Source organism: Barbus barbus, assembly GCF_936440315.1.
Source record: "Barbus barbus genome assembly, chromosome: 5".
NCBI lineage: Eukaryota > Metazoa > Chordata > Actinopteri > Cypriniformes > Cyprinidae > Barbus > Barbus barbus.
In genome coordinates, this window is record NC_136733.1 from 36,797,182 (window position 1) to 36,822,983 (window position 25,802).

At 37.2% G+C, this 25,802-nt stretch overlaps 1 protein-coding gene across 1 annotated transcript in view; it reads right to left on the reverse strand.

The window, feature by feature from the left end:
* The window catches only part of LOC306870537 (disabled homolog 2-interacting protein-like), a 77,093-nt gene extending 56,549 nt beyond the window's left edge, over positions 1-20,544 (reverse strand). Inside the window, exons 1-3 of the mRNA XM_079417849.1 lie at positions 20,199-20,544; positions 5,884-5,996; positions 1,808-1,926 (exon numbers count right to left, since the gene is read on the reverse strand). Of these exons, the coding sequence (XP_079273975.1) occupies positions 1,808-1,926; positions 5,884-5,996; positions 20,199-20,322 (356 nt within the window). The 5' untranslated portion in view covers positions 20,323-20,544. The remainder of the gene's footprint in view (positions 1-1,807; positions 1,927-5,883; positions 5,997-20,198) is intronic.
* Between the last annotated feature and the right edge of the window lie 5,258 nt (positions 20,545-25,802).

Here is a 25,802-nt window from a genome sequence, read left to right on the forward strand (position 1 = left end):
ATGACTGTTGTTTGCACTGGAAAAAAAAGAAGCTATTATTTGTTTATTGGACAGTGGGCTTTCGATCGATGCATTCTTGTCCTGCCTGGAAGCCTGACTTCTCTATATGATTTACATTTAGTCCTACAGCAGACTCCCATCTCACAATACCTCATTTAATGTCCACTTTCAAGATTTAAACTAGAAAAGAAAATGGGAATAAACAGCTAGACCAGAAATTTGTCACATCAGTCTATTTCTAGTACCACTACCAAACTGTTATTGTTCTGCAAACTGTGAGCATAACATTTACATTTATGGTAAAATAAAATACAGCAAACACTTTCCAAATCAGAAATTTGCATAGAAATGAGCAAAAACTCAAGAGCAGAGCACAGAGCTGCAGTCTGTTTAAAGTGAGGGATATTTATGGGATAAAGGAAAGAGAAGATGCATGAAGGAGCATCTCCGAGAAAGACGCAGATGACAGATTGGACTGTAAAGCTCTGTCGGTTTTCACTGACAAGAGAGGCATGTCAAAAGTGACCTCAATAACCAGTCTGCCAAACAGACACACATACTTTCAGGCCACACACACACACATACTTCACACGTCATTGTTCACTGTGCAGCAAATTATGCAGCACGGACATGAGGAAATGCAAAATCGCACATTTACATATGGTGTTATTCCATAGGATTTAGCACACAGAATGCAAACACATGCAAAAATATCTATACTAAGACTCAACTGTCATATTCAGCCGCTCATACAGTACATATCCATTCATATCCAGTAAAGTTTTAAAATAGGTCAGAACCAACTGCCAACTTTTTATTGTCTCCAATAACAAATGGTGCCATGACCGTAAACAACTGATCTCCAATCGGGACAGTGACTGAAAGATTAAAGATGACATTTGAATGTCATTTTTAAGATAATTTTAACTAGATTAAAACAACCATTTCCAAGTGGGCTACAAGAACGCTTAAAATTCATAAAAATTAGACAAGTTAAAAGAAAAAAAATCAAGACATCTTATTTTAATTTGTGATTTCAACAAATGTAATTTTAAATTAAATTATTAAAATATGATTTTTTTTTCTAGTTCTCTCGGGCTCTAAATTATTTTATTTGTCTTAAATTATGGAAGGCCGTTTATGCCACTGAATAAAAAAATTAAAAAGGTAATTGCGACTTTTTATCTCACAATTCTGATTTTTTTTCATAATTGCGTGATACAAACTCGCAATTCTGAGAAATAAATTCAGAACGGCGAGATATAAACTCTCAATTCGGACTTTTTTTCTCACAATTCTGACGTCACAGAATTCTGAGATATAAACTCGCAATTCTGAGAACATATCAGTCTTTTTTTCCCCCTCAAAACTGGACTTTAACTCACAATTGCGAGTTTATATCTCACAATTCTGTGAAAAAAAGTCAGAATTGTGAGATAAAATGTTGCAATAACCTTTTATTTATTTTTTTATTCGGTGGCGGAAACGGGCTTCCATAGTAAACTCAGTCATAATTAGTTTTTTTTAAATTCTCAAATCTATTCAACTTGTAAAACTCCTGTAATTATGGAACATAATTATTTTAATTGTATTATTTCTGAATTACTTTAACATATTGTCACTTCTAGTTTCTGTAATAAGCCTATATATTTGAAAGCAAGCACAGAAATAGCTTTCACTGCAGTCAAACAGCTTGAGAACCACTGGTTTAAAACTATCCAAACACACAGATTCTGTGATGATGTAGAAATTAAACACTTCAGCTTTAATAAAGATTGGGATAAGATGGAAAATTGTTGTTGTTTACCTGTCGTTGTCCATTGGTCTGAAGCCTGGCAGGATGTGTCTGAAACTGCTGTTCCTGTCCAGTTTAGGCTGACTCTTAGTCCGCTTTATTGAGCCCTTTAACCTGCGACTCAAAAACCCCTAATGAGGAAATGACAGAGAATAGGACAGATATTATAATAATAACAGACAGATTCATATTGATCTTTCACCACCAGTTCATACATTCACTCACTCGTTAATTATCCCACATTATACACTCTTTTTCTGTGAAAGCACCTGTCACATTTTTTCCATCTCAAGACTCAACTTCCTTTAGGCACCAGTTACCATGGAGACAGCAGGTTGGCATCAAGGGCATGCAAAGGAAAGGGAGGCATAAAGTAAGAAAGAGTGAAGGATTATAAGAAAAGAATGAGAGTCAAGGACAAAATACGATCCGCTCATCCTCACTGTAAGGCTTCTATTGTATAGAGATAAAAAATGCGAATGTGAGAAAGTGAGAAACGCAACAGTGAAAGAATAAGAAAAGGTGTGGAATGATTTTCTGGAGGAAAAGAGAGGCGAGCGAGTCAGCAAAGAAAGTGTTAGTAAATAAACCAAAAGCAGGCCGTTCCCACCTACCAATTAACACATCTGCATATTCTACATAATTAAAGCACCCTACTGATTACTAGTCACAATATATGCAAATTATTACACACAGACATGTCTTAATCACAGAGCAATCAGAGTATTGCAGCCTACTGTTCGTTAGCATTGAAAGAAAAATAAATTAAATCAGAAGAGGACAATAACAAGAAGACATCTGAATAATAAACAAGCTCCCCTGTCCAAACATAACATGAACTGCAAAAATATTGATGCAGTAAGCTTCAAAGAAGGTTATGGGTTTGTAATTTCATGTCGCCAGGTTGTCGAGTGCTCTGAATAGAGTCGAGAGTAAACTGATAATCAGTTTGACTGGTATTTCCTAAATTAATTGATTTTCAGTTTCTTAGCATTAGTTTTAAATGACTAGAATAAATGGCAATAAGAACAGCAGTTTAGACGTTTTTTTTCTTTTCTTTTTGGACATAATCTTACACTACCATTGAAAGTTTGGGCTCAGTAAACGTCTTGAAAGAAGTTTCTTATGCTCACCAAGGCTGCATTTATTTGATCAAAAATACAGCAAAAACCATAATACTGTAAAATATCATTACTTTTTACAATAACTGTTTTCTATGTTAAAACGTCATTTATTCCTGTTACAGCAAAGCAGAATTTTCGGCAGCCATTAATTTAGCCTTCAGTGTCACACATCTGATTTGCTCAAAATGTCTTATTATTTTTGGTGAAAACACTTTTGCAACCCTAACTTTTTTTTAGGATTCTTTTGCATTTATTTAAAAAAGAAATATTTTGTAACAATGTAAATTTCTTTACTGCCACTTTTGATCAATTTAATGCATCCTTACTGAATAAAAGTATCCATTCAACTTAACAAGTAGCAAATTATTGTATGTTCTTATGTTATGTTCTTATAATGCATATGTTGTGATTGCAAACATCAGATTAAAAATGTCTCTTAACATTATAAAAAAAAAAAATGCTTCACAGACCATGTCAATCAAACGGAGCTCAACAGCACAATCATGTGGAGAATATTCAAAACAATATTCTTTGTTAAACATTAAATTATGCTTTTAAATGAACCATAACTGAAATCACAATTACTTTACAGGAGAATGTCATATGATGTGTTGCTACGAGGAAAGAATGTGTGCATTCTTGCAAAACATTCTTCCCCTTTTCAGTATTTATACAAAAACTGCTCTCATGCTCTTTTATTGCAAAGGGCCATTCACACCAAGGATAAGTTTAAATAATTGTTCTAGTTCTATGAGAATAGTAAAGTCCATAACACAACACAGAGCAACAATATTGTTGCAATCACTTTCAGAACTTTTTTCTAGCTGATGAATGATATTAGCCAATTAGAATCCACCTGACTTAATGAGCTTGAGCATTTAAAGCAGCAAACGAAATAACTGCAACACACTCTTATAATAAACAGAACATTATCGTCCTTGGTGTGGACGAAGGTCATGGATCGTGGTCCCATGAGGCCCTTGGGTACACATTTTTGCAGGATTCCATCATCCTTAGTTCTATGTTAAACCACAAGGATGCTTTGGCTAAACAAATTACGAAACGCATTTCACCTTTTCATAACGTGAAAGCAGATGAGAAAGCCTGGGTTAGGTGCAAGCAGCAGAAATTAAATAAAGCCTATATATAAAAAACCTGCCAGGAGCAAATCAATGGAAAATGTCCTGAAATATTTACTTATGACTATATCTAGCTCAGGGATGGGCAACTTCGGTCCTGGAGGGCCGGTGTCCTGCAGAGTTTAGCTCCAACCCTAATCAAACACACCTGCCTGTAGCTTTCTACTGATCTTGAAGACATTGATTAGCTTCTTCAGGTGTGTTTGATTAGGGTTGGAGCTAAACTCTGCAGGACACCGGCCCTGATCCAGCTAAATAATAAATAATAAATACATTTCACAATGCCTTGCCAGTTCAGTCAACTGTATATGTCAGGCATCCAGTAAATTGTGAGACACAGTTTAACACAAAACAAACCTGAGGCTACTGAGTAACTAATCGATAAAAAAAAAAACATCAGAAAACTTTGCTGAAAACAGTGTTCTTGAGCTTTTCCCACACTCTATCTTTACCACACACACAGCACCCATTAGTTCACACACAGAGTGGGTTATATATCGCATTCACAAAACAAAAATATTCATCCATCTTTCTTGACATGTACATTAATTATACCACAATTTCTTTAATATAGGAATCTTCAAGGTCTTTCAATACATCTGTCCATTCCTCATGGTCAAAACCAGACCTGGTACTGATGGTGTTATTCATGCACAGTGATTAAGAGTTCAGAAAGGTGGATAAAAGGAGAATAGAGAGGGAGAAAATCTCACGAGCTCCTTATTCTGAAAGGTGCAGTACCACTGCCTACCAGCGGGGGGTGCAGGGGGATTATCATTACTTCCCTAATTAACAATCAAGCTATGTGGCATCTTCCATCATTTACCCAAAACAACTATATCTAAGGCTTCCATTCTGTGCCTTGAACCTATTCATACATGTACAGCACTGTGATGGAAATTCAGTGTTCACAAATCATGTTTTAACTTCATAGGAGATATTTGCAAGCTATGCACAAGGCTAGTCGAGTAATTGGGCCTGAATTTGAAGAAGCTCAGAGGTCAAGTGGCCCTCGAGTCACCTCAGAGATCTCATTTAAATGTAATTACACCTGCATTCAGTAAATGCTAAGCAGCAAAAACACATAAAAAGCCCACACGCACTGCATTTTATACAGAGGGTGAAACTACTGTACACCACCTGCTGTTGATTGCTAATGATTCAATTCCGCAACCGGCACATAATGTGAGCCTCAATTTGAAACGATTGCTAACAGACTGCTTTTCAATCATGAGAAGTTTTTTCAACCCTTGCTAATAGAGCTCACGCTCATAAACATATCATTACAACTTCATACCAATTACAGCGAGCATTCAAACGTTGTTAAATCTTCCCTGATGCCCATCAATAAAACATTCTCTTCAAATGGAGCTTGTTCGGGATTCATTTGTATGTAATATCCTGATGTATAATCTAGCCTATAAATATAGCCTTGATCCAGACTTCAACTTATTACTTAAACTATTAGGCTTGGTATGTGGTTTTAGGCTGGATCACCATCTTGAGTTTCAGCTGTTTGGTTATTAGGCTGAACATTACGTTGGTTGAATGTGCACAGGATTTTTGCTTTTTAACTACTTAAAAAACACATTAAATCACCACCATAGCTCACATTTATAGCCTCAAGTAGGAAATTAGCATTTGACAAAATGACTTGAAAGCTAACGTTTATTAGTACTGCAGAATTGTAATACTAAAGATCTGAAGTAGCAGCAGCAATAAAGATACGATGCATGTGGGCACAGTTTGTATCACATCTGGATTCCAGAGTGTGTTTGATCAGACACACACACTCTTACACATGACAAACACACATAATACTCACTGTGACCCTGAAGGGTGTAGTAGCAGTGGCAGTGGACTCCATTGTGGGTGGGGCTTTGTCTGGGGCAGAGCCTGGCATGCTACGTCTCCGCCCTGTTTTCTCAGGTGGAGAGTCTGTGAGACGAGAGGGACAGGGAAAAATTTACTTATTAACAAAATGATTGTTCCATATACAGAAGTTTCTGCACCGTTATATACAAACACACACAGAGTATAGACATTTACAGACATTTTTTGTAAAATGCAACTGAATAAAGACCTATTTTTTAAAGATAGCTTTATAATAGCCAAGAATAAAGCCACATGCACAAATCCCAGCATGTTGTCCAAGTGTGGATGTAGACTGTGAGACTCTCACAGCATGTAATCAAATTGGCAGATACCACATAAACAATCACCATGCCAACACATCCATTCAGTGACTGATCTTCCGCTCAAAATGTAAGATTTGTATGTCACAGATGTCCTAATAGCCCATTCATAAAGTCATCAAATCTCTACCTTATTGTGCCCTCCTCAGTATACAAAGCTCTTAAATCCTCCCACTGTTCCTCACTGCCCTTCAGAATTCACATGCTGGGAAAAAGTGAAGCCTGACTGACTGCCTCACTCAATAAGTGTCAGGATAGGTACATAGATCTAGAAACAGATTATGTTAAGTGCTTCGCTCTGATCTCACTATCACACACTGATCCCCCTCCAAGACACTGCCTGAGCAAAGTCTTCAGTCAGAACTCAATTTCCAATCCCACCACACACACACACACACACACAGGGGGAACAGGAGTATGAATTCTTTTCAAGCATCGTTTCACCCAATTTCCCAAATTTCAACCATCTGGTATATTGTGTGGGCTGAGAAATAACGTGGACATGAGCTTTCTTCAAGTGCAAGACTGTACTGCAAGTTCACATTTATAGGGAAAGTATTCATTACATGTTTTATTAGACCATTTTAACTCATTTTCAGCTTCAAACAAAGAAATGATCAGTCTATAATTTTAATGGTAGGTTTATTTGAACAGTGAGAGACAGAAAAACAACAAAAAAATCCAGAAAAACATTTTTAAAAAGTGATAAATTGATTTGCATTTTAAGGAGTCAAATAAGTATTTATCGCAAAACATGACTTTTAGTACTTAAGGCAAAACCCTTGTTGGCAATCACAGAGGTCAGACGTTTCTTGTAGTTGGCCACCAGGTTTGCACACATCTCAGGAGGGATTTTGTCCCACTCCTCTTTGCAGGTCCTTTCCAAGTCATTAAGGTTTTCAGACTGACGTTTGGCAACTCGAACCTTCAGCTCCCTCCACAGATTTTCTATGGGATTAAGGTCTGGAGACTGGCTAGGCTACTCCAGGACCTTATAATATGCTTCTTCTTGAGCCACTTTTTTGTTGCCTTGGCCATGTGTTTTGGGTCATTGTCATGCTGGAATACCCATCCACGACCCATTTCTAATGCCCTTCAATGATGCGGTGCAGTTGTCCTGTCCCCTTAGCAGAAAAAGACCCCCAAAGGATAATGTTTCCGGTGGGGATGGTGTTCTTGGGGTCATAGGCAGCATTGCTCCTCCTCCAAACACGGCGAGTTGAGCTGTTTGCCTTGATTTTGGTCTCATCTGACTACAACACTTTCACCCAGTTCTCCTCTGAATCATTGTCAAACTTCAGACGGGCCTGTACATGTGCTTTCTTGAGCAGGGGGATCTTGCGGGCACTGCAGGATTTCAGTCCTTCACGGCGTAGTGTTACCAATTGTTTTCTTGGTGACTATGGTCCCAGCTGCTTTGAGATCATTGACAAGATCTTCCCGTGTAGTTCTGGGCTGATTCCTCACCGTTCTCATGATCACTGAAACTCCACGAGGTGAGTTCTTGCGTGGAGCCCCAGACCAAGGGAGATTTTGTGTTTCTTTCATTTGTGAATAACTGTTGTCACCTTCTCACCAAGCTGTTTGGCGATGGTCTTGTAGACCATTCCAGCCTTGTGTAGGTCTACAATCTTGTCCCTGACATCCTTGGACAGCTCTTTGGTCTTGACCATGGTGGAGAGTTTGGAATATGATTGATTGATTGCTTCTGCGGACAGGTGTATAAAATACAGATAACAAATTGAGATTAGGAGTATACCTGTATAAAAGACACCTGGGAGCCAGAAATCTTGCTGATTGATAGGGGATCAAACATTTATTTGACTCATTAAAATGCAAATCAATTTATAACTTTTTTGAAATGTGTTTTTCTGTATTTTTTTTTTTCAAATAAACCTACCATTAAAATTATAGACTGATAATTTCTTTGTCAGTGGGCAAACATACAAAATCAGCAGGGGATCAAATAATTTTTTCCCACTGTATATCAAAACTTAATTTATGAATATTAATATGCATTGCTAAGAACTTCATTTGAACAATTTTAAAGGCAATTTTCTCAATATTTAGATTTTTCTTTGAACCATCAGATTACAGTTTTCAAATAGTTGTATCTCTGCCAAAAATTGTTCTATCCTAATATCAATGGAAAGCTTCTTTATTCAGCTTTCAATAATAAAATATGACTGGTTTTGTGGTCCAGGGTCACATTTATGAACAGGAAAGTTTGTTGAGATGAATCTGAGACACACTGTTCCTCTCATAAATGATAGCACAATGATGATGATGATGATGATGATGGTTGCTCCTGAAAGTCATTCAGTCAAGTTTTCAATGGTGAACTAGTAATAATGAATACACTATTAGCAACAAATATGTAATAATTAATAGACAAAGGATGAATGGTAACAACATAAACCTTGGTAACACTTTACTTAAAGCCTTTATGTATAATGCATTATAAAGGATTATTGATGGGAATAATGCATTATAATTATTCATAATGTGCATTTTAATACATTATATGTTGCCATAATTACAACCGAATAAAGTGGAAAAGTGTTATCAAAACCTCTACAGTGAGCAGTGCCCTGATAGCTACTTGGTATTATTTCACAAAAAAAACGAGGATGTTGCAGGAAACGTCTGGTTAGGCCTTAATATATCTTCTCAGATCACTTTTAAAACAGATTTTAAAATGCTAAACACAAAACTGAAAGAAAAAGAAGCAGGTGGAAGTACAAAGGTCTCATTATCCTTCTAAAAACCCTTTCAACAGCAGATTATTAAACTTCAATCAAGTCAACCAGTTTCCATCAAGCCGGTGGTGATGTGTAATGAGAATTCAACAGAGAGGAGCTGTGTAGTTTGATCTGGGAGAGATGGCTTTCACTTTCTCTCAGTGTGTGAGTGTCTGCTTGATAAAGATAGAAGATTTGAAGGAATGCAGCTGTGAGAGAATGAGTGAGCGTCTGCTTGAACTGAAATAAAAAAACGGTCCAAGTGTGTGGTTCTAGATTAGGGTGACGATCATTGAGGTTTCATTTAGTCCTGCTACAAGTGTTAACCACCTGTATGCTCAGGCAGAGAAAAATAAATTAAAAAGATGCACAAACACACCAACAAAACACACACGCACACACACACACACACACACACAGGTGTTATAAGACAACATTTACTTACCTGTAACCTATAACATTTATTTATTTGTTTTTATTATGTTTTTGGTTTAGGACTGATTAAACTGAATATGTGCATCAAGGGCTGCTAATTATCATCATAAAGGATTGTTAAAGGTCAAATTAATTCATTAACAATTACATTTCATTAAAAATATTTGACAAAAATATGATTTTTGTCAAATTTTAATATGCATATTGGAATTTATGATATAATAATAATTCATATTTATTTGTTTGTTTTGTTTTGTTTGTTTACCACAAAGTACTTGACAAAATATGGCACAAAAGTATTTTTGAATACACATTTTAGAATTTAAAATATGATTATATTATTCTTTCACCATTTAAATAGAAATATTCTATATTTAAATTGAATTAAACATTTTTAATTTTACCATGTTGCCATATCGAGAAAATGAATTCATTAAACTTCATTAAAATTATTTGACAAATTGTTTGATTTTTTTTAAATATACATTTAAATATGCATTTTAGAATGTATGATATTTATTTATTTATTTTACCATGAAGTATTTGACAACATGGCACAAAATTATGTTTAAATACACGTTTTAGAATTGAAAATTTGATTATATAAATTTTTCCACTATTTAAATAGAAAAATTCTAAATTTAAAATACATTTTTGAAAATTTTTAGCCATGGTGCCATGTCAAGAAAAACTGTACCATGGTCATTTTCAGAGGGACCAATTAGTCAAAAAAAAAAAACATATACATTTCTGCTTTATTTATGTACAACGTTTTCCTTTTACTTCAATAAAAATAAAAGTCCTTCACCAGAGGTCGTGTTTTTCAGTCAGAGATGTCAAACAGCAATTTATTGAATTTAGCCTTAGATGCTGATAAAAAGGTGTTTGCTGTTGAATATCTTTTGATGTCTAAACAAAATTACAACCAGTGTCATGATGTAACCTCTGAAGAACAGTGCAATAAGGCAAGATGTGACCACCCACCCACACACACACCAACACCTGCATAACTGTCTCTCTCCTTGAGCTGAACATGTGTTTCCATTAGACCCGGCTGTCCTCGCCGACACATGATTGACAGGTACCTTCCCAGTGGTCATACAGGACAATCGCCTTGCTCTGCTGTTCCCATAGAAACCACATCTCAGACCTGCTGAGAATTCAGCCAGTTTTACAATACTCTCTTACAGAAACAAGACAAACTATCAACGCACGCACGCGCGCGTACACACACACACAGGTCAGAAAACACACTTCCTGAGCTGTGGGCTGGGACACAATGTTTCCAGGTTTTCCTGTAGAGGACATTCCTGAGTGAGAATGAAGTTACAGGACATGCCTCATGATCAAACGCACATAACTCTGAAACACACTGTTACGTGCCGACAAACTGGATTATTGTACATTTAATTGTAAAGTCCAAACCTTGGAAAATGTCCTCACAAATGTATTGACACGTGTAAATATGAGTTGTAAGATTCTTATGATGTGAGCTGCACCATTTTAAGTCATTTTATGTTCTCTCTCTCTCTTGAATAATTATTTATTTGATCAAAAATACAGTAAAACAAGTAATATTGTGAAATATAATTTGGAAAAACTAATGAATTATATCTATTTTATAATGAAATAGTCACTTTATAAATGTCTTTATTGCCACTTTTGATCAATTTAATGTATTCTTGCTAATTAAAAGTATTAATTTATATTAAAACAACAATCGCACTCATCCCAAACTTTGGAAAGGTAGTGTATTGGGAGTCTGTACATGATTAGGAATAAGAAATAAGCAAACATAAGAACACTCACACATCGCTGTACTCACTTTGCAGTATCAACTTTATGTATAACACATAGTATGATTTTTTTTCTTGTATTGTATAAAGCATAATTGTTATATTTAATGTTTAGTTTATAATAACCCATAATCTATCCGTCACATAATTTAGATTTTTCTTATTTATCTTCCTAATGAACTTTTACAACAGTAGTCTTGGACAAAACACTGACACCTGTTGGTGTGGATGCTACATCACAGAAAAGCAAAGGTTACTACAGAATAATTAGTTTGCTCTGCAACTGGAAAAGTCCAACAACAGTAGAATTACTGAGATGATCATGCGATCTCAACATGGCAGCAAATCTGAGGGGTGCCACCCTTATTAAAAAAACAACAACAACAATTGGGATGGTTTTTGTATGCAAAGAGTGTGTGGTTACAGTCCAGTAGTTCTTTTTTTTCTAATCAAACACTCTCTGCATCTGCTCCTAAAGCTCACTGTGCTTGACAGCCATGCAAAGAGTGCACACATACGCAGAAGAGATGCCCACCTGTCAGCTCTTTGAAAATAATATGAGACGGTACATCTGTCTGACAGGAGGCCAATTTCCTTTCTTTCTCTTTTTCTCCAAACATCTATGTTGTAATCTATCCAAAAAGTCCAGTGTGTGCAATTTAACAATGCAGCATTAGCATACACGGACACGTGTATTTGATTTCATCTCATCCGGTTAGTTGTATGTCTAATGACCATTTGTTATGCAATGCAGTGAAGTGCATTAAATGAGTAAACAGTAGCAGTGCACAATGAGTAAAAGAGTCAGAGATGAAGCCAGGTGGCACATTATGAACTCGATCTGTTCTCTACAGGGGTCTGTGGTATGTCAGACTACTCATGATTGAAGCGAATCCAATTAACGAACCACTCACCACATGCTTTCTGCCCAAAACAACTTACAGAAGACTAATAACAGGGCCAATCCATCTGGAGCAGAATCTGGTTTAGTGGCTTTGCACAGTGCCTGAATTGTGATCTCAGTATCCGCCCAGTTCCTGGATCATCCCTACAAAGTGACTGAACTTCAAACCTTTATTTTAGTGGCCCCGGTCTTTTGAAATACCACTTCCACTAAGGTAAAGAGGAAAGGATACAACTGAAAGTACAACTCTTTCAAGCCAATAGTTACTAAAAGAACAACAAAAAGAGAAGTTGATTTTTTTATTATTATTATTTTGGTCAGATGTTCATGTGAATGAGAGACATAGAGAGTGTGAATGTGAACATATGATATGTGTGTGGGAAGCACAGCAAATGAAAGGTTGCGGTTTTTGCACACAAGGTTGAAGAAAACAGACATTCTAAGACATAAAACACACACACACTGAGACCCAACAATAGCAAATCACTAACACAACTATGAACTAGTTAAAAATATTTGACTGACTTACAGACTCTTGCACAACATTCAGCTATCAGACCATCCTGACAAAGCTTTCAGTTTCCCTCCTGTTTAATCATGGTCTCTGTTGTCCTTTCACCTCTCTCGTTCTCTTTATTTCCTGTCTTTCTTGTCTTCATCAAGCTCTTTTTCCCATTTTCTCACTCTCTTCCTTTGTCTGTTTCGACCTTCCAGACTGACCTAGATCTTCTGTTGTTAAGCTTACACTCTCTGGATTACACTATAGCTTGTAACTGTAAAACTCAGACATGCAAACACCCTATGAAAACTTTTTTTATCAGATTACTCTTTGACATACTGTAAACCTTGACAAGTTTTTTTTTTTTTTGCAGTGGTATTTACCCTAGTTTCCTGTATAAACAGATGAGATGTGACGCTTAATGGAAACTTCAGCAGAATTCCGGCTCAAACCCATCAACATTTCCTACAGCATTCTGCAAAGCAACTGTATTTCCTCACTTCTCGGCACAGAGTATGATGAATTCATCCGTGTTGAGCTGCAGAAAGTGAATAATATCAGATTGTGTGTCCACATCACAAAACACATTTGATGTGCTACAACACCTGTCTCTGATTATGAATGCGTTAACTTATTTTTTTTTTTCTATGAATAATAGAGATTACAGGAAATGATGGGGTGAAGAGGTGGGAATAGGAAAATGCTGGGAACTGGATTCTGGAGCTGGAAGTTGCCTATGAGAGCACCAAAGCAAAATGTATCAAATCACATGCACCAGTTGCTAAGCTACAGTTTTGTATGACAACAAGTCTGAAAAAGACTGGAGAAGAAACGGGAAAGGTCTCCAAAAATATTGCAAGCCAGATTTAACATCACACTGTTCACATTAGTACCATGGTGCAATGTATCAAATCACATGCGCCAATTATTAGGCCACGGATGACAGAAGTGACAATGAGAAGAGGTGTGAATTGCAAAGTAATGTGAGCTGGATTCAACCTCATATTTCCCACATGAGCACCAAGGCTCAATATATCTACTAGACCAGTGGGGTGTCTTATGTAATTTTATGATTAACATGTTAAAGTCTGTGTAAAGTCAATTCTGAGAATTGTTTGTAAACACATTATAAATGTTAGAAATGCATTGCTGAAACATGTTACAAAGACTGTGAACTATGTAGTACTTAATTGTGGAGTTAGACCGTTAAACAGTTTTTCACAATTTTCGTGATCAGGATTTTTTGGGCGGGTCTAAATCATGACTCGATGATGCAATCGAGCCACCGAGCACGGCCCCTTTCCCAACACTATAAGACGTGTTCGACTTGAAGCAGCGCTGCAGACCGACCGGTGTGTGACATCAAAGTACAGTGAGAGCTACAGAAAGCAGACGCTCCTGATGCTTTCGAATCGCTCTTGCCGTACTTTGATCGTTCTGCAGCGCTGCTTCAAGTCGAACACACCTAATAACTAGAGCGCATTAGCATCAGTGGTTCACGGCTCAATCGTGAGTTACTGTCATTATTGTTAATTACTACAGCCTACAGTTTGTTAGCTAGCTATGCCTTCGTCACGTAAATGCATAATACCTGGTTGCGATCATTTACAAAACAGTTCGGTCTCCTTATTAAATAAGCTGCTAGAGGAAGACAGTTGAGAGAGACGGCAGCTTTCCCGCAAGTGGGCATTGTTTCAGCGCTGCCAGTGGACACGACCCTAGCGTTTGAGAGCAGAGAATACTGCTTATTTTTTCAAGATTTTGATACCTTATTTTATTTACTTGGCTGTTTTTTTTAGCATTCAAATTTGGCTGGGTGGTTAATAACACATTTTTCTGTGGTGTGACAAAACTCAGAACATATTGACTTTACACAGACTTTAAATAAATTCAAACCAAACAATAAAAAAAATACCAGCACCACCTGTGCATATTCTGTAGTATTCTGTGTTTCAGAGCCGCTCAAGCCGTTTTCTCATTGTGCTGTGTGAATTACAGATTGAACAGTGGTTTAAAACACCCGACCACTGCATGAGCACATAATCTGAAAACTACAGCTCTAGGCTGGATAAAGCAAGCCAGTGTTGCGCTAGTAAAGTTTTTATGGATGATGATTATAATCAAGGTAGATGATTTTAGAGACACAGTACAGGAGTCGTACATTAGGCTCGTGTGTATCTGTTATTTTTGATTCCCAAACAATCCGTGTATGTGCACACTCTAATATTTCGGCTTGAACACAGTTCAGTATACTCACTTATTTGTCAAAATGAATGTACAACGAGTGTTTTATAACGGATGCTCGCTGAAGAAGCGTGTTTTGGAGAAGTTTGTGAGGATCAGTGGTGTTTTTGTACATATGAGCATCAGACGCTCCAAACACAGACACAATCATTTGTTCTGACAGAGAAACTATTCACTGACGACTCCAACAATGTCACCAATTTCCCAGTTTTATTCTTGGTCGTATCTAGAGTATGATGGTCCTACATCAGCAGCACAGCACATTCTCCACCATAATCTTCTGACATCGCGTTCCTGTGAGATAATGCACGCAACTGTCAGTCACCGCTAAGCCCACTAATCACGTTCCCATGCGCTTCCTAATCAGATATTAAAAACCATAGCATAGCAAAACGCATTGACTATGGGAAAAGCTGTTGTTGAACTCTTCCCAGAACAGGTTATTGCTCACACAGCTGTGTCAGTGTGTGTGTGTTTAACAGGTTGTCCGTTTAGCAGCTGATACAGTGGTGATGTAATGCTGTATTATCAAAAATGAACAGAGGGGAGGAAGGAAGGGAGAGCTAGACAGAGAACACACTGCACAAACACTCACATGCAGCTGGCTGTGCTGGAAAATACATAGGCTACGATTTTCTCTCCAGTCCTATGCATGTTCTTAAACGTGCTTAAACAGGGTTATTACAGTATGTGTGTTTATCCACCCCATGTGAGGTGTGTGCGTAATTGGTCATCTAATAGGGCTGAGCTCAGGTGAGCTCATGGAGGTGCCATTACCTCATACTGGTGCAGTATTTGAATATTCAGATCCAAAGTGCGCCATCTTCTGTCATGCATGAACTGATAAGCTATCAGTCAGCAGAACCCAAACAAGCACCGCAGATAACAAAGCTCATAATTCTGTTCCGTGTACACTCAATTTGCATGATCCCACAAGTGACGTGCACCTTCACACGAAAAATAATGAGTGTGTATGTTTTACTTTTTATTATTCGACACTCTGAAATACTGGTTACTTACTGGAGGACAAGATAAATAAGAAATAACAATAATAATAGTAACATTAACATGCTTTCCATGTTCCATGCACACATAGACATTAGGGTTGTGCTGATAAACGATAGTATACAGTGGTGTGAAAAAGTGTTGGCCCCCTTCCTGATTGTTTATTTTTTTGCATGTTTGTCACACTTTAATGTTTCAGATCATCAAACAAATTTAAATATTAATCAAAGATAACACAAGTAAACACAACATGCAGTTTTTAAATGAAGTTTTTTATTATGAAGGGAAAACACAATCCAAACCTACATGGCCCTGTGTGAAAAAGTGCTTGCCCCCCTGTTAAAACATTTCAGTTTCTCTAGCCACACCCAGGCCTGATTACTGCCACACCTGTTTGCAATCAAGAAATCACTTAAATAGGACCTGCCTGACAAATGAAGTAGACCAAAAGATCCTCAAAAGCTACACATCATGTTGAGATCCAAAGAAATTCAGGAACAAATGAGAAAGAAAGCAATTGAGATCTATCAGTCTGGAAAAGGTTATAAAGCCATTTCTAAAGCTTTGGGACTCCAGCGAACCACAGTGAGAGCCATTATCCACAAATGGACGAAAACATGGAACAGTGATGAACCTTCCCAGGAGTGGCCGGCCGGCCGGCCGACCAAAATTACCCCAAAATCGCAGCGACGACTCATCCAAGAGGTCACAAAAGACCCCACAACAACATCTAAAGAACTGCAGGCCTCACTTACCTCAGTTAAGGTCAGTGTTCATGACTCCACCATAAGAAAGAGACTGGGCAAAAATGGCCTGCACGGCAGAGTTCCAAGATGAAAACCACTGCTGAGCAAAAAGAGGCTCGTCTCAGTTTTGCCAGCAAACATCTTGAAGATCCCCAAGACTTTTGGGAAAATACTCTGTGAACTGACGAGACAAAAGTTGAACTTTTTGGAAGATGTGTGGAAGATGTGGCGTAAAAGTAACACAGCATTTCAGAAAAAGAACATCATACCAACAGCAAAATATGGTGGTGCGAGTGTGATGGTCTGGGGCTGTTTGGCTGCTTCAGGACCTGGAAGACTTGCTGTGATAAATGGAACCATGATTTCAGCTGTCTACCAAAAAATCCTGAAGGACAATGTCCGGCCATCTGTTCCTGACCTCAAGCTGAAGCGAACTTGGGTTCTGCAGCAGGACAATGATCCAAAACACACCAGCAAATCCACCTCTGAATGGCTGAAGAAAAGCAAAATGAAGACTTTGGAGTGGCCCGGTCAAAGTCCTGACCTGAATCCTATTGAGATGCTGTGCATGACCTTAAAAAGGTGGTTCATGCTCGAAAACCCTCCAATGTGGCTGAATTACAACAATTCTGCCAAGATGAGTGGGCCAAAATTCTTCCACAGCGCTGTAACAGACTCATTGCAAGTTATACAAGTTATCGCAAACGCTTTGATTGCAGTTGTTGCTGTTAAGGGTGTCCCAACCAGTTATTAGGTTTAGGGGGCAAGCACTTTTTCACACAGGGCCATGTGGGTTTGGATTTTGTTTTCCCTTCATAAAAAAAAACTTCATTCAAAAACTGCATGTTGTGTTTACTTGTGTTATCTTTGATTCATATTTAAATTTGTTTGATGATCTGAAACATTAAAGTGTGACAAACATGCAAAAAAATAAAAAATATGGAAGGGGGCCAACACTTTTTCACACCACTGTATGTATCAACGATAGCCAGAAATATCGCTTGTGGCTGATGCCCTTGATGATATCAAGATGGTGATTATTATTATTAGGCTAGTATTATTATCTAATTAATATTAGGGCTTATTTGTTGCATCATATTTCTTTTTACGCGTTTTTACAGTGTTGCGCGTTATAACCAGTCACACGTGATTCTGTTGAGTTTATGAAGGGACTGGCCAGTTAAAGGCTATTAGAGTTTTGTTGTTGAGTGCACGCTTCTGATTGAATTCTGATCTCGTGCGAATTCTCTCAAGATAAACAACAAAGTGCAGATGTATGTGCGATAGATAGTATACTGATTATAACGGGAGTGATTTTTAAAAATGCATAAATTAGCACTAGACGGAAGTGAGTGATGTTCTTTGCTTGTTTTCTGTAGCTGCTGAATAACTTAGGGTAAGAATTATAACTAATAGCTTACAATGTTTTTATTAAATTGTGATCATGTTAAATACAAAAATATGACATCCATATGCTACTTGACTAAAAAGATGATATGTATAGTTAATTGATTACACTAAAATTAGGCTGCTTTTAGCTGTACACTGGAGTTAGTTCACCCTCCGGCTACAAAAGTAATTAAGTAAATAATTAAATAAATTAGCATGATGATATCATGTATCCGTGATCTCACAAGCTGATGATAGGACAATATGACAATGGAGCATATCGCCCAACACTAATAGACATTGCAATATTATCCCTACTTAACATGAATAAGCGCTGAAGAGTAAACAGGAACTGATCTTTTAACATACAGCTTGACAGTTGAATAGATCCACACCCACAAAACATGCAAAATCTTCAATGACAATCATCCCGCTGGAAAACTTCCTGATTCTCTCTCTGTCAAACTAAAATTTTGTGACACTGAACAGAAAATATGATTATCATTCAAGCAAATAAACAAACATACAGAGTTCAAGACATCTATCCTAAATGTTAGAAACTCTTTATAAATCACTGCTTTTGTTTTGTCAAACCTTTTACTTCAAAAGTTTACCACAGTGATGTCACCTTGAGCTTGCCAAGTCCCCAAAACAGCTGTGCCATTACAAAGCCCCATCACAAAGCACCTCATCTACTACATGAATCGATTCTCTCAGTGACTGAATTAAGTTTGAATGACTCAGGGATCTCAGTCGACCCCCTGAGTAATGAGCCTAGATAGCCATAACCTGGATGAGAGTTTAAAGAAGCCATTCTCAGCCATCACATCTGAAATTACTCGGCGCGTGTGTGTGAGAGAGAAAGAGAGAGCTGGAGCTTGTTGGGCCATACTGAAGTACTGGAGTTCCTGCTTGACTGGTTTGGAACATTGTGTGAGTAAGAGCGCCTTTGGTGTGTCAGGTTCAATACTTGTGGCTGGTCACCTGTCTTGTTGTTTAACCACAAAATTACAGCTTCTCCACAAACAGGCGCTCACTCCACCCGCTCGCGTGAGGGCTCGTTAACTTACTTTACGGCTTCTGCCGTTTTATCCGCCAATACTTAGGTGTTACAACTAACACTAAACTGACAGAGTGGCTAAGTTTCTTATACAAGGAACTATTTATTCAAGATCAGATGGAAACAAACATAATATTCAGAAATGATATATAAAACAAAATTTTGCATTAAATACAATATGCTTTTGAACTTAATGTCAAAACAGCCACAGGCCATAGACAAGAGGCCACCATGATCTCTCAATGTTGATGTTGCTTTATACAAAATTCATGAAACACTTTATTTGACATCACAGTACTATGTCTCTGTTATGAATAAAAACATTTGTCAAATTTGATATTATATAAAAAAAAAAGAAAAAACTTCCAAAGTCTAAGATTCAGTCTTTCAGCATTGCCAAGCAACATAAAGTAGTGGCATGTGGTTACTGTATTAATTAGATGTTTTTGAATGAATTGGCTGAGTGAATGTGTCAATTACTTTTAAAAGATGCACAAAAACAGTTACCTACTTCCATAATTTAATCTAAAAAAAAATAAAAAAATCCCACTACTAATGCACAGACTCACACTTTGACAACTGAAAAACTGTGATTAGACAACAATATCTGAGCATCACTCACATTTTTTCCCCATTAATACACACACACAAGCAACCAAACAATATTCCAACAGAAAAACATTAATGGCAACTCTAAAATAGTTTGTGGTTAAAAAGGGAAGTGTTTGCATCCAGTGTTTTAGATCTAAAGAATAGTGCAAATTAAAGTGAGTTATATTTCTTAGAGTTCATTCATTGAAAGATGCTCTTATTCAGAATTAAAATAAAGTACAAAAAGCTTTTTTCAGGCAAAAAAAAAAAGTACTCAGAAGAGTGCTGCCATAAACAATGTGGTAATAACTGTGTTGCACTCTAATAGACGGGCTGTTATGATGTTTTACTACTGTGGCAAAAACAGAAAGCTCACACACAAACTTAACATACTGCAGGTAAGTGTGAGAAATGTAACTGTTATGGGAATTATTAATATATTTATACTACACCATTAAAAACAGGTAAAAGGATCTTAAAAGGTGGGAGGAAATATTTGAGAAACAATGTAGTAAAGTTAGAACAAGATGTTTACCCCTATTGTTTGTGGCTCTACTTCTACTCCTGGAGCGGCTGCGCTGTCTCTGTAGCCTCGTTCGACCCAGGAGTCTGTAGTAATATCCTGGTCTCCCAGAACCTTTCCGTGTAACACCTGACATAGCTCCTAGCACACTCCTGTCACACACACACACACACGCGCCTCACATACACATGCTCAGTCAACAAAACTTTAAAGATCCCTTCTGTGCATAAACGCCACAGTTGTGCAGTGACATCCAAAGTATCAGAGGAAATCCATTCCAGCACTCAAGTCTGGGAAAAGTCCAACTGTGGGAGGGAAAGTTTGCTTTCTCTCTCTCTCTCTTGCTTGATTTCTCACTGAGAGGGGAATAGCTTAAAAGGCTCTTCAGTGCCACATGCTCTCTCTCTCTCTCTCTCTCTAACACACTCTTTCTCTAAGTTGCCATTGAAGACAGAGAGAGAGAGCCAGAAGACAAAGTTTGTACGAAGAGTTTGCGTGAAAACCAGGGCTGGATCAGTAGAAGGTGGAACATAGGGTGAATCGGATGTCAAGAACTTGACAAGAACATTTCTCAGTCACGTTTAGGTTTTACTAAAAAAAAAAAATAAAAATAAAAATTAAATATAAATACAAAATAATATTGCATAAAGACAACAAGCATACTTTTAGTACCACTAAAATTTTGTTTTGCATTTTTCAGTATCATTCTTGATACTGTAATACAATTATTTTTTATCTAAATCATCAAATGTAAAGCAGTACAATAAATACTACCATGAAGTATAGAGGTCCGTTTCAAAAATAAATACTTTCTGCTTACCAAGGCCGCACTTATTTGATCAAAAATACAGTAGATTTTAAAATATTATTACATTTAAAATAACTGTAAGATAATTTACACCTGTGATGGCAATGTTGAATTTTCATCATTACTTCAGTCTTCTGTGTCACATGATCCATCAGAGAAGATTAGAATATGCTGATTTGCTGCTCAAGAAACTTTTATCAAGCAGCTTAATATTTTTGAGGAAACCATGATACATTTAAACTTCATAAATACAATTATACATTTTGTTTGGAAATGAGAAATGTTGTAAGGTTTTACACATTTCGCTTGTATAGGTGTATTTATGTGAGATTCAAACATAGAGACGTTTATCAGACTTCTGCTTTAAAACAATTCCCTCTCTCTTTTCTTTCTGGACCAATTCTATTTCCCTACAAATTTGAATTTATATCCAAATTAGATGACACAAGTCACATTACTATGACAAGCTTAAAGGTGAACATAAAGCCTGCCATTATAATTCTATTCATCTCAATGGCACCATGCCTACAAAAGCATGCAATCTGAAATCTCTTTTATGAGTTGTGATGGCACAGGCAGCAGGCAGGCAGTGAAAATACACAGAAATGTCATGATTTTAAGAGCCCTAAAACACCCACTGGTAAAATGGCTACTATTAGAGTAGTTTCTTGGGGAGAAAAAATATATTCCATCTAGTATATTTTTTCAGCTAGATGGTAAAGCTACAGTATGGCGTCTACCAGCAGGGGCTAATGGTATTCAGCCAAACCTTGAACCCTTGAGTGCTACTAGAGGTACAAAAAGCTACTTTACCTCTAAATGAAATGCACAATTAACCTTTGAATCATTCCACAGATTTTGAGATGAACCATATTGAATTAATTTAACATACAAATAACATCAAAGCTTACTAAAACATATGGAGAACATTATGAAACATAAAAAAATCCAGAATTTTCTACAAACGCAACTGCCTTGTAACCACAATGAACTATCCAGTTCAATCCCTCAACTGAGGAATTTTGAAAAACCAGTCCAGGTGCAAAGCAATGTGTCTGTGAGATAAAAGGCTTGGCCAGAGGCTAGAGGTTTGAAACCTGTCCAGATGATATCCCCAGTTCCAATATCTGTGTGTTGTCTTCTAACAAATATGGACAGTGAGTCCTACTATAAGCTGGAATGGACTGAATGGATTCCATGATACAGTTTGTGTCAAAGATCAATGTAAGACCGACACAATTAAAACACTGCAGTCCCAATCTATTCCAGTCTTAAAGAAAGTCCAGTCCATGTTTTAGATGTGAATCCTCATAAGGGGCCCAGAAAAGCTTCTCCAGACACGGTTCTCATCAGCCAATCAGGAGCCAGGACTGAGGGTGTGGGTCAAGCAGCTGGAATACAGCAGAACAGATGGACACAAAGACACACATGCACAATCATTTGCAAATGATTTACTAGCAACAATTAGAGATTATGACTAAAAAATTGTCAAATTAAACAAGTTCTTGAGAGGTTACATACGGAGTGACATCACAGCAGGCATGCACAAGAGGTGGTTCACCAAAAATTTAAATCCTGTCATCATGTACTCACCCTCAAACTTGAACCCAAACCTGTAAAATCAGGTTTTTAAAGACAAGAGGGTGAATAAGTGATGGTGATATTTTCATTTTAGGTGAATTTTTAGGCGGAAAGACAATATCAGGGTCTCAGTCTCTGCAAATACAATGCAACACACGTCGCACCACCTGTTGGGGCGTCTGTGTGAGTATCAAGCCTCTTTCAGGGAATCTGGATACACAGAAATTCAACTCCCTTCAATGTGCCTATTGTTGTCCATTCAATCTCCCTGCTTTGAAACGATTCCCTACCCAACCCCCTTCTGTTTGACTGTTGTAACTCCCCAGGTGACAACAAGCCCAGTGCCATAAAGCAGTCAAACTAAGAATCACACTAAATTACTTCAATTCAGCCGTTGTTAAGCCCGAGCATCAAGATTATGGCCGGATATTCCCCCCTTGTGTCCCTGTAGTAGACTTATTGAAAATATGTAGCACTCTTACAACACCACACATTGGTCCAATGTTCTTTGCTTGAACAGTGAACACAAGCTGTTTGCTTGAGGTCACACTTGGGGGCAAACTCAGAATCGAGGCCATTTCCTGTTCTCATGACTTTTCTAGACTTAGACACTTGGGACTCTTGGGATTTCATTCACCACAGTTTAAGATTGTGTGCATGAGTATGAGTGTGAGAGATAAGCGATGGACACTGAAGTACTTTCTAAAGGATTGTATCTCTTGCATGCTCAATCTTGCCCTTCCAGATGCCATAATAGGAACAACACACACACACACAAACACAGACACACACACACAGATAGATACAACATGTCTAGAATGTGCATTTATCTTACGGACTCCTGGAGAACAGTCTTAAAGGAACAGTTTGGCCAAGAAGGAAAATTATGTGATTAACAATTATTTTTTTAGTGAAATACAAGTAGGAATTTTTCATGCAGGTTTTCACAGAACAACAGGTCATTGTGACCACACATTAAGTAAAAAAACAACAACATTTATAATATATCAAAAGATTTATATTTTAAATTAATGCTGTTCTTTTAAACTTTGTACATACCAAACAACCCTAAAAAAATGCATCAGGGTTTCTGCAAAAATATTCAGTAGCACAACTGTTTTTTAACACTTGTAATAAGAAAACCCTGAGCATCAAATCAGCATATTTGAATGATTTCTGAAGGATTATGTGAAACTGTAGACTGGATTAATGGCTGGTGAAAATTCAGCTTTGCCATCAAAGGAATTAATTATATTTTTAAATATATTTTAACATAGAAAACAGTTGTTTTAAACTGTAATAATACTTCACAATATTGCTGTTTTAATGTATTTTTCATCAAATGAATGAAAGTCTTGGTGAGCATAAGAGACTTCTTCCAGAATAATAAAAAAAATATATAAATAAAATAATATCTTCCTGACCCCAAATCTTAACTGCTTAATGGAGCTGAAGATTATCAGTGAATAATGACTTAAATGTGTGTGTGTGTTTGAGGGAGGGGATTTTGTTCAGAAAAGTAAGCATAAAGTTTCTGAGTAGTTTGATTAGTGACTTAGCTATCTGACCTTGTATGTGAAGAGTATCAAAAGATCTACCTCACCAAAGAAAAAGAAAAGACAAGCAGAATGAGAGCAGACAGAGAGAAGACAAATCTGTGCTGAAAAAGATTTGCCATTTATCTTTCTATTGACGGTCTGTTTCAGCCACACACACTCTAACAAAATCTGCAGAAGGAACAAAAGGGCATGACATCACCAAAAGATCCAAAGTAGGACATATTGGGATAAAGAAGAAAAAAGAACAGATAAAAACTTCAAACTTTAGAGTGACCAAGTGGCTCAATTTAACCAATTTTACACAATCTTTCTTCAGTGTTCATATTCACTCTTTTCAATGTTTAAGTAAAAGTTGAACAAATAGACTAAACAAAAAAAATTATAATTTTGTTGATCTGTACAAAAGGGATAGCACCCTCAAAACTGAAATTTCTCAAAATATAGCAGAAAGAAAGTTGAGGATGAGTTAAGTATGATAATTTTCATTTTTGGGTGAGCTATCCCTTTAACTTGTTGCCGTAAAGGCAGTGCTTATACTGATGTACAGGCTGTTTGGCATTTTTTTGGCATACACGTTCCCTCACATGTAAAGTGCTATATAAAATGCATCATTCATTCATGTACGTGCAGATATGACTGTTGAGAAATCACAGCTGCGCACACAAACACACAGCGAGATGTGAGGAACAGAGACAGGCGGATATGTGAGATGGTGGAGAACACATGAAAGACGCAAAATGAGAAGAGGGGAAGTTTAAAGAGAGAAACAAGCGGGCAATGTGAGGGTGAGAGGTTGAAAGAGTGGGGAGTGCTATAAGAGCATTCCTCTGCTCACCCCACTCTATAATGAAAAACTGCACACACTCTACTGACAACTTCAAGAGCTCTCGTTTAACTAACACACACTGCAAATAGCCTGAAACTGTGGGCTTCCACACACCATGTTATTTGACTGCTGCACAGGAAAGAACAAAGGTAGAAAAAGGGGTGGTGGAGAGGTATGGATAACATATAACTCACGTGGTCTTCAAAGAGTATGAAAGAAAGAGAATTGGGAAAATGAGGTGAAAGAAGATAGATGTATGTGTCTACTTACACCGACTCCTAATGGCTTCCTGTGTGTGCTGCAGTGTGTGGCTGTACATTCCAGAGAAAGACCAGCTTACACCAGCATGAAGAATCATGCTAGTCCAAACTGGTGGTGATGGTTGTAACTCACTACACCACAATTACTAACTAATCCTCAAACATATCTGCTGACATTATTAGATCTAAAGCAAAACATGATTAATTAGCCTTTCAAATAGCGAGGATGCCCTCACAAGTATAATCATTCCTTTGTGTACTAAATAGACAGGCATTTGTGTGTTCTTGTCCTAATTTTTACATTAAATCACTGGAGAACAGTTTGGAAAATTCTGCACTGTGCACACAGTGCCATCTTCTGGAGACAAAATACTGTTTGATTAAGCCAAGGAACGCACGCACAGCAGATATGCACACTCAGAAACACACATGCACATCATTATATTGCCCTAAAACCAACTCTTTCTGTTTATTGTAACAGAACAAGACATTATAGGCTCAAATATGTAAAGATGTAGCTCATGCACGCATACAGGTATATAGAGATACACACACCCAGTGATTTGGAATAAGGCTGAAGAT